A 14,777-nucleotide genomic window follows, 5' to 3' on the forward strand; every position below is an offset into this window, starting at 1 on the left:
GCTCTTCAGCCCTGTGCAAGGCCCCCCACAGGCCGGCAGAGACCCCCAGGGGCCTGCAGTGAACCCCTACGGGCCAGCAGAGACCCCCACAGGCCGGCAGGGGACCCCCATAGGCTGGCAGGGACCCCCACAGGCCGGCAGGGGACCCCCACAGGTCTTCAGGGCACCCCCACAGGCTGGCAGAGACCCTCACAGGCTGGCAGGGGACTCCCACAGGCTGGCAGAGACCCCCACAGGCCGGCAGGGCCCCCCAAAGGCCGGCAGGCACTCCTGTGGACATCTTGCTTTCCACTGATTGGCTGTGTAAGCAGAGTAGAAAGCAGGCCACACGGAATTCAGCTTTGTTTCATAGGGATGTCGTCCACCCCTGGCAGGCACTCGTTTCTAAGGCCAGTAGGATTCTTTGCTCCTGAGCCTGTTCAGAACCCGGCTCCTGACCACCCACCCCACCCCACCGTTTCCCTGTGCTTCCATGAAGCGGGAAGCCTGGGTGATCGGGTCACTCATCAGGTCTGAACGGTCCTTCCCCAGCCTGGGCCTCCGGGCAGGTCTCAGCCTTTCTGTGCCGCCCGCGCCCTCGCCACCCTTTCCCGCCTCCGGCTCGGACGCCCTGGGTCCCCGTGCCACCCGCAGACTGCTCTGCTTGTCAGCCCCCCTTCTCGTCGTGGTGTAATTTTCCTTCTCTCCTAGAAGTTGAGCCCGGCGAAGGCGGTGCAGGGTCTCCTTTGCCATCAGTTCTGACATGTAGAGGGTGCTCAGTAAATACTTGTCAATAAGCGAATTTTAATTAGACACAGACTGGAATTCAGGTATGCGCTAGCAGTGCTTCCGTGGGCGATTCTGGACAGCAGTGGTTTATTTACATTTGGTTGGAGATGCATCAGCCCAGCCTTCGCTGGGTTCTCAGACTTGGCACTGCTGGTGGTCTTGCCAGGTCACTGTGCCTCGGGGCCGTCCTGTGCACTGCAGGATGGAGGGTGGCACCCTGGTCCCACCCGCTGCATGTGACAACCACAGTGTCTCCAGCCTCAGTGCTCAGTGTCCCTGTGGGCAAAGTCGCCCCGAGGTGAGCGTCACTGGTCTACACCGGGGATGGTCTACACCCGTGGATCGTCCCCCTGGCTCTCAGCTGCAGAGGTGGACAGGAGGGCAGAGGGGCTGAGATATGGCTGAGCCCCCAGGGCCCGAATGGCAGTGTCCCCATTGAGAGCCGAACGCAGGCCGAGCTTGGGGACCACAGCCTTTGGTGACCCGTGCAGTGCAGGCTTGTCTGTGCTGGCCACCTCCTCGCTGAGCGTGGTTTTCGTAGCTGTCAGGTCATCTGGGAGCACGTTGTGCCTCAGAGGAGGCAGACCGAGAGGAAATGGACTCTTTCGTTGGTACGTGAGCATCCTCCAGTAGGCTAGGAAGTGGGAGCGGGTGCATTCAAGCTCCAGGAGACACTGCAGTGGGCCCGAGGCCATCTGGGGTTATGGGCAGGAAGCTCATGCCGGGGATGTCTCCGAGGCTGCCCCCACCTGCCGTCTGCGTGGCTTCATGCGGGCGCTGGGCTGCTCAGGTCCCGGCTCCTGTGGGGCCTGTCTGGGCAGGTGGTTCTGGGCTTTTCCTTTAGAACGTTATGCACCCGCCTGGGACCCTGCATTTCAGCCAGCTTCCCGGGCGCCTTGTGCCCTGGGAACCGCCGGCCTAGAGCCCATGTAGTCACGCCCTGTCCTCGTAGGAGTCCGCCTTTTTTCCGGAATGCACTCGGAGACTTTGACCCAGAATGATAACACTGACCCAGGCACTGGCATGTGGCCTGCCACCCACGGGCAGCACCGGGGAGGAACCTTAGACCAGGGCTGCACACTTCCTGCAGTGGAAAGCAGACACAGCCGTGTGCGTGTGAGTCAGGAGACTGGCTTCCTGTCCAGGCTTCTCTACACAACGGGCAGGCCAGGGACCACAGTGTGCCGCCGCCCAGCAGGCGGACCGTGGACCTACCACGTGACCCTGTCGGTCACGCCTAGGCGTGTGTCCCGAAGCGAAGGCGGACGTCTCACCCACTGCCCAGAAGGACAGTGTTGGCCATGGTAGACAGAAGGCGCAGACAGCCCAGTGTCCATCAGCAGATGATGGACGAGCAAAAGGCGGTCCCTCCACACAGCCGGACGGGTTTCAGCGTGGGGGAGTGACGGCTCGACACACGCTAAACCTCACGGTTAGGGACATGAGCAGTGACTGAAAGACTTTGTGACTCCATTTCTGCCAGGCCTCTGGCATGGGCAGCTTCTAGAGACAGGAAGTGGAAAGCACTTAGCAGGGGCTGGGAGCGAGGACATACCTGTCGAGTGGGTTTCTTTTGGGGATGGTGAAGACGTTTCGTGTTTGACAGCGGTGATGGCGTCACAGCATTGCGACCATATGTGATGGTTTGGAGTTGTGTCCTCACAAATGGTTAAAATGATAAATAATGTTATGTATATTTTACTACAATTAAAAAATTTTTTTTAAGGTGGCTCTCAGCAGACCCCTGCTTCAGACAGATGTGCCATTAATTTAAGTGTGGAGTTAGATTCGGGAATAATCGGGCCAGCTAGCGTGTTGGCCCTAAAAAAGCAGATAAGTTGCATTCATCAGATGGATAATTTGTCACGACAGCTTTTTAGTTGAATCTAGACGTTTCTGCCCTCATCCGGAAGGAAGGGATTGTCAGCATCCACCTCGCTTGCCCCGAGCTTGCTGTGGCTCAGTTCTACCTGCGGGTTTCAGATCATATTAGAATTTCTGTCCTCCCCACCTGTAATGATGCACAGGTGTGTTCGAACGGCCGTGGGGCTGAGGTCTTTGGTTGAATTTATCATGCGACGTTAAAGTGGGCTCCGTGTGTGTGTGTGTGTGCGCACTTTGTACATGTGTGTGCATGTATGTGCGTGTGTGCCCTTGTGTGCGTGCCCTCGCACGTGCCCGTGTGTGCACTGTGGTGCTTTCCTCGGCCGTGCGGCTGGCTGTCCTTGGCCGTGGTGCTTCGCGTCAGAGGCCGGGCGACCGCAGGTGACCACCGCGTGACTCTCGTCTGCGTTCTTTTTCAGGGAGCGCATGGAGCTTTTGGAGGAAGCCAAGAAGATGGAGGTGGCCAAGTTCCGTTACGTGCTGCCCGTGTACGGCATCTGCCGCGAGCCCGTGGGGCTGGTCATGGAGTACATGGAGACCGGCTCCCTGGAGAAGCTGCTGGCGTCCCAGCCGCTGCCCTGGGAGCTGCGCTTCCGTGTCATCCACGAGACCGCGGTGGGCATGAACTTCCTGCACTGCATGTCCCCGCCCCTGCTGCACCTGGACCTCAAGCCTGCAAACATCCTGCTGGACGCCCACTACCACGTGAAGGTGGGGCGTCACCGTGGGCGACCGGGCCGCGGGGAGGTGTGTGCCGGCCGCGGCGGGGGGTGTGGTGCGGAGGAAGGAGCCCCAGGTCAGTGCGGGCTGGACGAGGACTTGAGACAAAGGCTTCTCGGCGTGGGAACAGCGCAGCCCCCAGTCCTGTCGTGGGCGGTGCAGACGCTGCACACTGTGGAGCTGCAGAATGGACTCTGATACGGCCACTCCCCCGAAACCCGGGACGTAGCTCTGATCCTGGGAGCCCGGGAACACGGAGGCCGTGGACCTGCGGTTCTGGTGTCGGTGGTCTTGGGCAGTTGGGTTGGAGACCAGCGGGGCGGCCGGGCGTCTCCTGTGGGACCGTGGTTGCGGGCTGTGCCCCCCCCGGCAGGGGCTGGGGTGGTGGGAACTCGGGGTGCTCCGGGGTGCGGCTGCGTGGCGTGGCCAGGGGCTCATTCTGCTCTGCATTGTGAGGCCTGCCTTTTTTTTTTTCTTGATACGTTTGTAAAACAAGAAAGCGTAAGGGCTGATGTGACTGCACACTGGGTGCAGCCTCCTGGAGTTGGTGGTTGGGAACGTTGTCGGGCGTGTCTTCTGTGACGCTGTCTGCCGTGGCAGGCCTTCGTGCGCGGGGGCGCCCTGCCGTCCGCACTGGGGGGCGCGTGCTGCGGGATTCCGTGGCTGATGCCCGCGGGTAGCTGCTGGCTCTCAGGATGCGGTCACCTTGTCCTTTCCCTTCTGCCTGGGGGTGAGCGAAAAGGACCCAAGGGTGACAGCCATGTTCCTTCCGGTTCCTGCTGGGACAGGCGAAGGGACCCACCTGGGCTCTGTCGCCGCTGTCCCAGCTGCACCTGCAGGCTGCTTCGCTGTTGGCCTGGGGAGGGGGAAGGCCCTGCCTCCCAGTGCCCTCTGGCCACCGTCCCGCCACCCGTAACGGGAGGGCGGTGCCGGGTGTCATGCCCACGGCCCCTCCCTGCGCCCGGACTTCGCAGCAGGCACCCCGCTTCCGGCCGAGCCCTCACGAGGCCAGTGGGGAAATCTGTTTTCACCAGGGCAGTGATTACAAGTTGTCCCTTGTGTGGGCACCTCTCGGTCCTGGGGCTTTGGCTGCAGACGGAAGGCTCCGCTGCCCTGGCCCCTCGTGGTCGCTGGTGCTGGCAGCACATGCAGACCCGCAGCCCCCACTGACACGGCAGCGTCCTCACCAGGACGTCCCCTGGGCAGGGTGGAGCCTTGGCTCCCCACTCGGCTGCACACGAGAAAGAGAAGCCAGGGCCAGGCCTCCCTCCCCCTCACCACAGGAGCTGCCCCATCTTCTAAGTGAGGGACCTAGTGGACGGAGGCCTCCGGCTCCTGCTAAGCTGAGCCTCATAGGGGTGGAATCACGGCCGGTGTCGCCCCGCTTGGGTGAGGGCAGAGCGCCTTTGGGTGGAAGAAGCAGCCTGAGAAAAGCTGAAAGATTCTGGGTTCGGGGCAGGGGAACGAAGGCGGCGTAGCTGGACTGGGGTGGCGGGGACGTGAAGGCCGGACCCCGGCCTCGTGGCCAGCCGCGTGCCGCTGGGAGAGAAGCCGCTTGGAATGTGCTTTCCCCGCGGCTGCTGGGAGCACAGCAGGTGCTCGGACAGGTGTGTCTGCAGCCAGGTCCCTCTGACATGTCCCCCGGAGTCGGGGACCGTGGCCGGCCTGGCCGGGCTTCTGTGGCCGTGCATCCCCTGTCTGTTCCCCTACCAGTGCTGGGGCACGTGGGCATCCCTGGAGGGTCACAGCTTTGTCACCTGGCGGGCAGGGGCCAGGCCTGTCTTGCTGTGAGGTGTCAGTGACAGTAAAGTGCCTGGCCCGCGGAAGTGCTCGGTGAAGGTCAGCGTGGGTACTTCTGTGGCCAGTAGATGTTCGTCTCCTCCCCAGGGATGTTGACGTTTATCTAGGGACGGCCCCCTGTACCGGGTCCCCACCAGGCACCTGTACCCACCCGTCGAGGGGCTGCGAGCTGCGGTCTGACCGCTGGGCCCCGTGGCCTCGCTTTCCTCGCTGGCCATGTCCGCGCTGGCTCTTGGGGCCTCAGCGAACTTCCCGGCCCCCTTCCCCAAACACCTGGCTGGCCGGACCTGGCGCTTTACGGCTGTCGTGAAACGGGCGGAGATTCCTCACGGAGCCCAGCATGGCCGAGAAGGACTGGTCTCCATGACAGGAAGCGCAGTGACGCTGCCGCTTCCGGACCCCGGGCGCCGACGGTGGCGCAGGCCAGCTCTGTCCTCCCAGTGCCCCGAAAGGCCGGTGTGGCAGCCTCTCCGTGGCCACTGACGAAGTCGCCTCGCACAGCCCCGGACAAACAGAAAACGTGTTCGCGTGACGCGGTTCTCAGTCCCAGCCCCGGCCGGCGGGCCGTGGAGGCAGCGGAGCCTCGTCGGGGGCCCCAAGTCATTCATCGATTGGCCATCATCGGATATCTGGGTTCTTTTCAGTCGGCGGTTCTTTGAAGCACTAAACCTTGACTTCGGAATCTTGAAATAAGACTGACGTCGTCAGCCCACGCCTTCCCACGGGCCCTCGAGACTGACTCCCTGCTGTCCACAGAGCGGTGATTCCAATGCAGACTTTCACAGCGAGCCCTTAACTTTGCGAAGTTTTAAAGACGCTTAGTGCAAGATGAAATAACGTGGTTAGTCTACATCCCAGGCTCAGATGACACTGTAGTCAGGGATTCCCCAGGGCCTGTCCACCTGCGGTCTGCAGAGCCTTGCTCCCTGAGGCCACTCTGCCCTGACCGTGCCCTTCGCTAGTCTCGTCCAGCTGGACGGGAGTCTGCTGTGCACGGGCCTGGCCCTGGCCCTTGTCGAGGGAGCAGGGGCTGGCGACTCGGGGCCCAGGCGGGAGAGGCGAGAACGGGCAGGGGGCACCCGTGGGTGGAGGGTCCGCAGCCGTCAGGGAGTTCTGGTCCCTGGGTTTGCGTTTCGAAGCCAGAGCTTTCGTTTGGGCTTCTTTTCCTGGCGGAGAGGTTAGCAACGAGGCAGGGGCACTGGTGCCAGGCCGCCCGCCGGGCCACGACCTGCCGCTCGGTCCGCTTGGTCCAGGAGCTGGGTTTATTCGGGGGAACCGGTGCTCCCCTTTCCAGAGCAGGCAGTTTCTTGAAGGCCAGGAACAGACAGCAGCTGGGGGCCCAGAAACGGCCAGACTGGCCTGCGCTGGGCACAGCCTGGCCACAGGGATGGAGGCCAAGTCCAGGGTCCAGTCTTGCAGGCTTTCATCCCGACACCTCCCCACACGTGTGGGCAGAGATGTTGAAGGATCGCGCCTGTAAGTCATAACTTCTCCCCGTCTCCCATGGTGATGACGCCAGGCCACTGGCTCACAGCGAGCCCAGCACGAAGGCCTGACTCAGCCCCCTTTCCTACCGCTCCGTCGGTGTGTTTGAGGGAGGGGCGGGGGTAACCGGGAGGCTCGACGGGACCCCTATGCCTTGCAGGAGAGCAGGAGGGGCTGTTTCCTCCATGGGTCCCAGGCCCCTGAACGCCCGTGCCTGTGGCCTTGTCCCACACACAGTGCTTCAGTGGCTCTGGGGGTGAGGGGACTGGAGGACCAGCTGGTGCCCCTCAGAGCGTGCCACTCCACTGCCTCCACTGTGGGTGTCGGGGAGCTGTCAGGACACCTTTGCCCAGAGGAGAAGAGGTGGGGTGTGGACCCTGAGCGGCGAGGCCCAGGTGCCCCGCAGGTGGAGATGCGTATCAGACCTGTCTTTGGGTGCCATGTGTTTGGTGCAGGCGCCAGCAAGCGCCCGTTGATCACAGAATGTTCCAGGTGGGGGCCAAGGCTGCATGGTGTGTGAGTTCGCTCACCTCACAGGGCTGCTGAAGCGCAGTCCCTTTTGAAGAACTTGCTGCCACTCGCCCGCCTGCCCAGCTGGCGCGGTGCATAGCTGGCTTGTCTCAGCTCCGGGCCTGGCAGGCCTCGCTTCCCACGTGTCGTCTGGGACCGGAAGTGCCCGGCGCGGCTTCCCCCCTGTGCGGGGGGGGCCGTCTCCCACTGGGGCGCCCGGGGGCCTGCGGAGGAAGGTGTCGCTGCTTTAGGCATCTCGCTCGCTGTGGGTCGCTTTCTGAAAGTGCAGGCTCTGAGTGGCTCCGGCCCTGGTTCCTGCCGAGCCGCTGTGCCCCCTGCCCGGGGCAGCACAGGCCACGCCCTCAGCTGTGGCTCCTGCGGGAGCCTGGGGGTCCCGGGGGAGGGTCCTGGCCGCAGTCCGCGAGGCGCTGCGCAACCTGCTGAGCCTCCTGCCTGTGCTCTGTTGCAGATCTCCGACTTCGGGCTGGCCAAGTGCAACGGGCTCTCCCACTCCCAGGACCTGAGCATGGACGGCCTGTTCGGCACCATCGCCTACCTCCCCCCAGAGCGCATCCGTGAGAAGAGCCGGGTCTTCGACACCAAGCACGACGTGTACAGGTGCAGAACCCCGACCTTTCATGCCCTAAACCCTTCATACCCCGAATGGCACTTTCCCCAGAGGGTCCTTCTGCCCTCGGCTTCGAGGTTCAGCCACGCAAGAGGGTCTGAGGTTGTAGCCGGTGGGTGCCCCCTGCCCCAGGAGCCCGGGGGACAGTTGTCTCCTGTGAGTGCCACCTGCTGAGGATGGAGAATATGAGTGGTCGGTGCCATTAGGGCCGGTTACGTAACCAGCCTGGCAGCCTTCGCACTGTAAAAGCTTTGGCGTTTTAATAAAGCGGGGGTTTTGTGGCTCGTCTGCTGAGAGAACCCTCTGCTCTAGGTGGTCTCCGACCTTGTGCCCGTGGATTGGGCTCTCCAAAATCCAGGCCCCTGCGGCCCAGCAGCTCATGCCTCCGAACGTCCCTTGCCTGTGACAGTGCAGACAGCCACAGGCCGTCCACACACTAGCGTCAGTGGGGCTTGTGCACTAGCAGACAGCCGTGTCATGCGCAAAGGTCTTAATCACAGGCTTCCTTAAGGAGAACGGGGTAGGGGGTGCGGACGGGCCCCTGGGCCCCTGGGTGTCTCTCCTGTGGTAACTGGGACCCAGAGCCCCGGAGCTTTGCCTTTTGTTACTGCCACCGCCAGGCGGACTGGTTTGACAATAACCATTGTGTGTGTACTCAGCGGGGGAAAGGCATTTGGGGAGCTAGTCACAGCTTGTACAGTTTGGCGAGAGGAAGATCATTTATTTGGGAGTGGAGAGCTTGAACGTTTGAACTCGCAGGTTACAATTAATCGTCAGTGGAGAAATGCTGGGGCTCTGTAAACAGCCACGATCGGCTCAGGGCAGGGCGTTGGCTCAGCGTTCGGATGCCTGTTTTGTTTTGTTTTATCAGATCGAGCTCTTTTTCAGTGAAGTCAGGGTAATTTTATATATTACATCTAAGTAATTTCCAGTAACCGAGAAAGGGCTCTGGGGAGAGACCTGGATTGCCAGCATGTTTTCCGGACCCTCTGACAGACCCTCAGTGGACAAGTGGCCCGCAGCACCTAGAGCTTGCAGGAAGTTGGGGGTGCATTCAGCCAGCGGGGGCCCTTCCGCCCACAGGCTGACGGCAGCACGCCTTTTGGGGGGCTCCCTCATGCCGTGGGAACTGACAGCTCAGTTGGAAGGGTTTTGCCCATGGTTTGACATCTGAGCTATCAACGCCGGTGACATATTCCACAATAAGAGCTTTCACCTCTTTTTAAAAAATCACGCGCAGCGTCTTCGTGTCGTCCCCGCTGGGGTTTAAAGACGGCCGTCTCCCGCCGCGTGGCCGTGTGCGGAGCTCCGGGCTGCGTGCGGGTCTGGCGCACGGACACTGACCTGGCCCGTTTTCTTGCAGCTTCGCCATCGTGATCTGGGGTGTTCTGACGCAGAAGAAGCCGTTTGCAGGTGAGCGGGCTCGTCTTTGGGGGTGGCGCCTCTGTCCTGGACAGTGGAGGACACTGCCTGCACAAGCGCTCGTGGCCCACCCTCGACGCGGGGGCGGCTCTGGCCTGCCCAGGAGGGGGGCACGCGACCCACGGCCGCTGCCTCGTGGGGGGGCCTGGATGCCGGCAAAGCGCTCCTGCAGGCGGGCTTTCAGTGGGGTGTTTAAGGAGCCAGCCCGCTCCTGTGTGCGTGTGATGTGATACACGCAATATAGAGTTTATCATTTTACCTGTTTAAAGCGTACAGCGTAGTGGCGTCGAGTACATTCACGGCGTTGTGCAGCCAGCAGCAGTATCTAGCTCCAGAACATTCTCACCCCCCAGAAGGCAACCCCACGCCCATTAAGCCGTCGCTTCGCATGCCCCCCGCCCCAGTGACCGCCAGTCTGCCATGAGTCTGCTTTCTGCCTGTCGTGGTTACTTGAAATTGTGGGAAAGCGCACACAACGCAAACTCCACCATCTTCCCCATTTCTGAGGGGGCCGTCCAGTCCTGCGGCGGACACTCGTGGCACTGGGCAGCCGGCTCCAGAGTCGCTGAGTGGATTCTGCCACACGTGGGTGCACCAGGGCACCCTCGGCCGCTCCCGAGCCACACCCGTCCTGCCCTGTCCAGGCACCCACCGGTGTGGTTTTTGTCCTCAGAGTTCGGTACTTTGACTTAAACTAACAGGAGCTCCCAGACCTGGGGCCACGCGCGGGCTCCAATCCGCATTTTCAGGTAGTTGTGGTCAAGCCACCGATAACGTCAGTGGCCCAGAGATGCCCACAGGAAAAGGGACTCTGTCCCATGACGCAAAGGGGTCCTTGCCTTTTGCGTGAAGTGTTAGTTTAAGTCAAAGTACCGAACTCTGAGGACAAAAACCACACCTCTGAGCTCAGTTTTCCATTGAGTTAGTGCCCAGAGGGACGTGCTCTGTGCCGAAGCCACTGGCACCTGAAACCGGGTAGACGAGGCTGGCCGCGGCTCTGTGCGTTAGAAACGAGACAGGTGGCCTCGTGGCACGTGAGGGGCCCGGGGGGCCCCGAGGGCCTTGCCGCCGTCCGCAGTGGGTGTTCTCCCAGAGGTGGCGCCCCTGCCGGCCCCAGAGCTGCCTGACCGTGCGCCTTTCCTCCTAGACGAGAAGAACATCCTGCACATCATGGTGAAGGTGGTGAAGGGCCACCGCCCCGAGCTGCCGCCCGTGTGCAGAGCCAGGCCGCGTGCCTGCAGCCACCTCCTGCGCCTCATGCAGAGGTGCTGGCATGGGGACCCACGTGGACGGCCCAGCTTCCAAGGTGAGCGCCCTCGGAGGGCCCCCAGCTCGGGGCTCCCTGAACGACGCTGTTGGCCAGTCCCCTGGTGTCACGGGAGAGAGGAGATGACCAGGATGGGGTTGGGGAGCAGGCCTGCATGGGGAAGGCCGTACAGAGACCACCGCGCCAGGCCGAGCGCCCAGGAACAGCGTGGCCGCCACTCCGGCCTGTGGCCATCGCTTGCAGGGCCATGGTGGGCAGCTGGAACTTCGAGGTCCACTCCAGCTGTCCACTCCAGCTCTGGCCCAGGGCCGGGCTCGCTGCCCAGAGGAGCCAGGACTTGGCGTTTTGGGTTCACATAGAGTGTGAACGAGGTGGCGGCCTCACGTGCCGGGCGCTGGCAGCCCTGGCCGTCGGTGCCCGCTCTGGGGGTCCCCCCGAGGAAGCTGCTTTGGGAATCTGGACCCCTGTGGCTTGGATCTGGCCAGACCCTGTGCGTGATGCTGACAGAGGCCCCGGTTCAGCCTGGTGGGGGCCCTGCGGGGGGGTCACCTGTGAGCTCGGCCAGGGCCCGCAACATGGGACATCACAGTGTGGAGCTGTAGATGCTTTGGGGTGTCACCTCTTCTGTCCCCGCCTGGGATGGCACTGTTAAGTAGAGTATATGCAGAAGGCATTGTTCTAGTAACGTGCTGTTTTTTTCTCCCTAATGGAAATTACTTCTGAAACTGAGGACCTGTGTGACAAGCCTGATGACGAGGTGAAGGACATGACGCAGGACCTGGATGTGAAGGACCCTCCGGAACCCAGGAGCGAGGGCCGGTGTCCTTGGCTATGCGTTGGGATTGCGTTCGCCACTGGGGCTCCTTTCTGCAGATTCCCCAGCCAGCCCGGGTGCCGCGTCCCCTGCTCCGAGGCTTGGCCTGCCATGGGCCACAGGTGTCCTGTGCTTAGCGGCAGGAGGCCAAGTCCCAGGGCAGCCTCAGTGGCCCCAGATCTGTTTCCTGCCTGACCGTACCTGTTCCCTCCGCCTGTCTGTTTACGAATGAACGGTCTGGGCCCATGTGTGGCCTTAAAAAGCCACCAGCTGGGTGCTCTTTGGCCCTGGGGAGCAGAAGGCCCTGCTGGGCCCAGCTGGGGAGCGGACTGGGCTTGGGGTGGGCGTGTTGCACCCCTGGCTTGGGCCTCTCCTCATAAGCGATTTGTTCTGCGGGCCACGCAGGTCACATGAGATGTGATAAGCTCCAGCCTCCAGGGCTGACTAAACAGCTTTGCAGTAACGAGACTTGTAAAGTGAACCCTGAACTAAGGTCTCAACGTGCTGTCTGGTGTCAGGCGGCTCACCCCAGGCCGTTGCCGTGGGGCTGGGAGATGATGTTTACGGTGATGCCACTGTCTGAACGTGGAGGGGCCTGTCCGCGAGGCTGGGGAGCAGGGCTGTGATGGGGAGCCACTTGGCCCCAGCCAGTGGGAGCAGCTCAGTGCACCGAACCACCAGTCAGCGGATCAGCGGTCCCCAGAAGGGGGAGGACTTGGGGAGGGACTTGGGGAGGGCACCGGGTCCCCTCAGACCGCCTTCCCCGCTGTCTGCTAGGGGTGGTCCTCTGAAGGATGACGGCCGTGCCGTTTGGTAGCTGGGCCGGCCCCGCCCCCGTCCTGGCACAGCTCCTAGGAGAGGCCACAGGTCGTGGGCAGTGTCGGGGGACCCAGCCCCCGCTCCCCACTTCCCTCGTTTCCTGCCAGTGCTGACCTGCTCTGGTGGACACACCTGAGCACCGTTGCCTGTCCGGCCTTCCGTCTAGCCGCGCTGCGGGCCCAGGGCAGCGTGGTGCCGGCCTGGCCGTTCATCACTCGGCTGTTCCCTGCCAGGTCTCCCCGCCCGGCGCGCCCAGCACGGTGCCTGTGGGCTCCTGGCGCCGTGCATCCGGGAGCGGGGGTTACGCTCCTGCGTGGGGACCGGGGACCATGTGTGCCCCGCGCCCCGGCCCCGCCCGCGTGTGCCGCGGCCAGAGCCTCACCCGGCTCCCTCTGCTCGTCCTCGCAGGTGCCCGTGTCCACGCCCCTCAAGCGAGCCTCGGCTCCGGCCTTCGACAAGGACGACAGCCTCTCGGAGCTGCTGTCACAGCTGAGCTCGGGCACCTCCCAGACGCTCGAGGGCCCGGGCGAGCTCAGCCGCAGCGCCTCCGAATCCAGGCTCCCGTCGGCGAGCAGCGGCAAGAGGCTGTCGGGGGTGTCCTCTGTCGATTCTGCCTTCTCCTCCAGGGGGTCGCTGTCCCTGTCTTTCGAGCGGGAGCCTTCCACGGGCGGTGAGTGGGGGACCCTGTGTCCCGGGAGATGGTGTAACGGGGGGTTGGTGGCGGGCAGGGTGCAGTGACGTCTGTGAGCAGCTGAAAGGTTCTTGACCTCGTGATAATTCCTCGTTTTCTCCGTCCCTTTGCGAGCTGGCTGCATGTCAGTGGTGTGGTTGGTCACTGTGCCCAAGCCCAGAGCAGGTGGCACTCAGGCGGGGGCGAGCCGCGAACCTGGCCGGGTCAGCGCCGGCGCAGGGTCTGGCCTCGGGCTGGGAAACCCACGGGAGCCTGCGAGGGGGTGGGGGGTTGAACCCCACCCTTTCCTTACAGAGGCCAGCTCCGCACCCTGCTGCTGGTGCTGCGTAGACGCCCTAGACGCACTTACCTGTGGCTCCTGGGCGGTCACGGCACCCTGCCTGTCGCGGGGCCCTTCCCAGTCAGCTCGGCTCACCCTCTGACGTTTAGTGGGATGGTCTTCTGCATCAGGGGTGCTTCCTCTGCCCCTGGCCCAGGGCCGGGCCTTGGGTGTGGGGGCCGGTGCTTCCTGTGGCCCTTCACTGCCACCTGCCAGGGCAGGATGTGCTCCTGAGCTGCACGTGAGCGGCCACAGTCCCGTGAGGACCGCGTGGACGTTCACGCTTAGGGCACCAGCGTGGGGTGACTGAGTGCCAGCCGGTTGGGAACCCCAGGCAGAGCGGGCTTTGCTTTTCCTGGCGACGAGGGAATTCCTTCTGAAGGCAGGACTGTTCCTGGGTGCTGAGGGCCCCCAGGAGTTTGCAGAGTGACTCTTCGGGGTGAAGGGCGTTTTGTGCAGGGAGGCCCCGCTGCAGAGCCTGAGTGGAGGTGGGCGGTGGTGCGGAGGTCCAGAAGGGAGGGGGCCCGGCTCCCGTGGGGAAGCCCCTCTCCGCTGCTCCCAGATGCCACCTCGTCCTCACGCAGAGGGAGGTCCAGTTATTGGCCCAGCCCAGAAGTCGGGGTCAAAGCACCGAGCCCCACGGGGCCAGTTCCGTTTCCCGCCTTCCACCGGCACCCCACCCCCGAAGCGAGGCCCTGTGCGTGTCTCATGAGGGACTCTGATGCGGGGTTTTCATGACGGGTGGGGCTTTTTCGTGAATCGTGGTCCTCGTGAGATGGGGGACTCAGTCTTTTCACGACGATCATGGGGACGTAGGGACAGGAGGCGCCATTTGGAGGCTGGGCTGGGAGCAGGCCACCAGGCCCTGGAGGGGTGGCCCTGGGGTGGCGGCTGCCAGCTCTCTGGTGGTCCGGGGGCTGCAGCCCGGTCCGCGTCCCACCCCGCTTCCTGTGAGCAGTCACCTCCGGTCCCGAGTCCAGCAGGGGCCTGTTTTACATCCTTTAATCACGACCCTACAGCGTGGCTCGAAGGATTTTTATTTTGCAAATTGACAAAGGAGCTTCTGGGAGACATTGGCCTGCCTAGGGTCTCCCCGCTAGATCTAAAATAAGTGAGCAGGGACAACACGCCACGTGTGCGTGTCAGGTAGAAAGCGACCTGGCGGCCACGCGGAGGTGTGGGTCACCTCGGGACAGCAGCCCGGCCTCCAGGGGAGCCTGCGGGCCGGCGGCCTCGTCTGACCCTTGCATCTGCTCTCCCCAGACCTCGGCACGGCAGACGTGCAGAAGAAGAAGCTCGTGGATGCCATCGTGAACGGAGACACCAGCCGGCTGATGAAGCTCCTGCAGCCGCAGGACGTGGACCTGGTGCTGGACGGCGGCGGCAGCCTGCTGCACCTGGCGGTGGAGGGGGGCCAGGAAGACTGCGTCAAGTGGCTGCTCCTCAACAACGCCAACCCCAACCTCACCAACCGCAGGGGCTCCAGCCCGCTGCACGTGGCCGTGGAGAAGCGCGCGCGGGGCATCGTGGAGCTGCTGCTGGCCCGGAAGGTCAGCGTCAACGCCACCGACGAGGACCAGTGGACGGCGCTGCACTTCGCGGCCCAGAACGGGGACGCGTGCAGCACGCGGCTCCTGCTGGAGAAGGGGG

General features: G+C 63.2%; 1 protein-coding gene across 1 annotated transcript in view; it reads left to right on the top strand.

Moving 5' to 3' along the window:
• RIPK4 (receptor interacting serine/threonine kinase 4) overlaps positions 1–14,777 on the top strand; it is a 21,089-nt gene that overhangs the window by 5,499 nt on the left and 813 nt on the right. The window contains exons 2-8 of the mRNA XM_006916769.2: positions 3,072–3,363; positions 7,637–7,785; positions 9,159–9,208; positions 10,365–10,521; positions 11,193–11,299; positions 12,530–12,787; positions 14,391–14,776. Of these exons, the coding sequence (XP_006916831.1) occupies positions 3,072–3,363; positions 7,637–7,785; positions 9,159–9,208; positions 10,365–10,521; positions 11,193–11,299; positions 12,530–12,787; positions 14,391–14,776 (1,399 nt within the window). The remainder of the gene's footprint in view (positions 1–3,071; positions 3,364–7,636; positions 7,786–9,158; positions 9,209–10,364; positions 10,522–11,192; positions 11,300–12,529; positions 12,788–14,390; position 14,777) is intronic.

Source organism: Pteropus alecto, unplaced genomic scaffold, assembly GCF_000325575.1.
Source record: "Pteropus alecto unplaced genomic scaffold, ASM32557v1 scaffold97, whole genome shotgun sequence".
Classification (NCBI taxonomy): domain Eukaryota; kingdom Metazoa; phylum Chordata; class Mammalia; order Chiroptera; family Pteropodidae; genus Pteropus; species Pteropus alecto.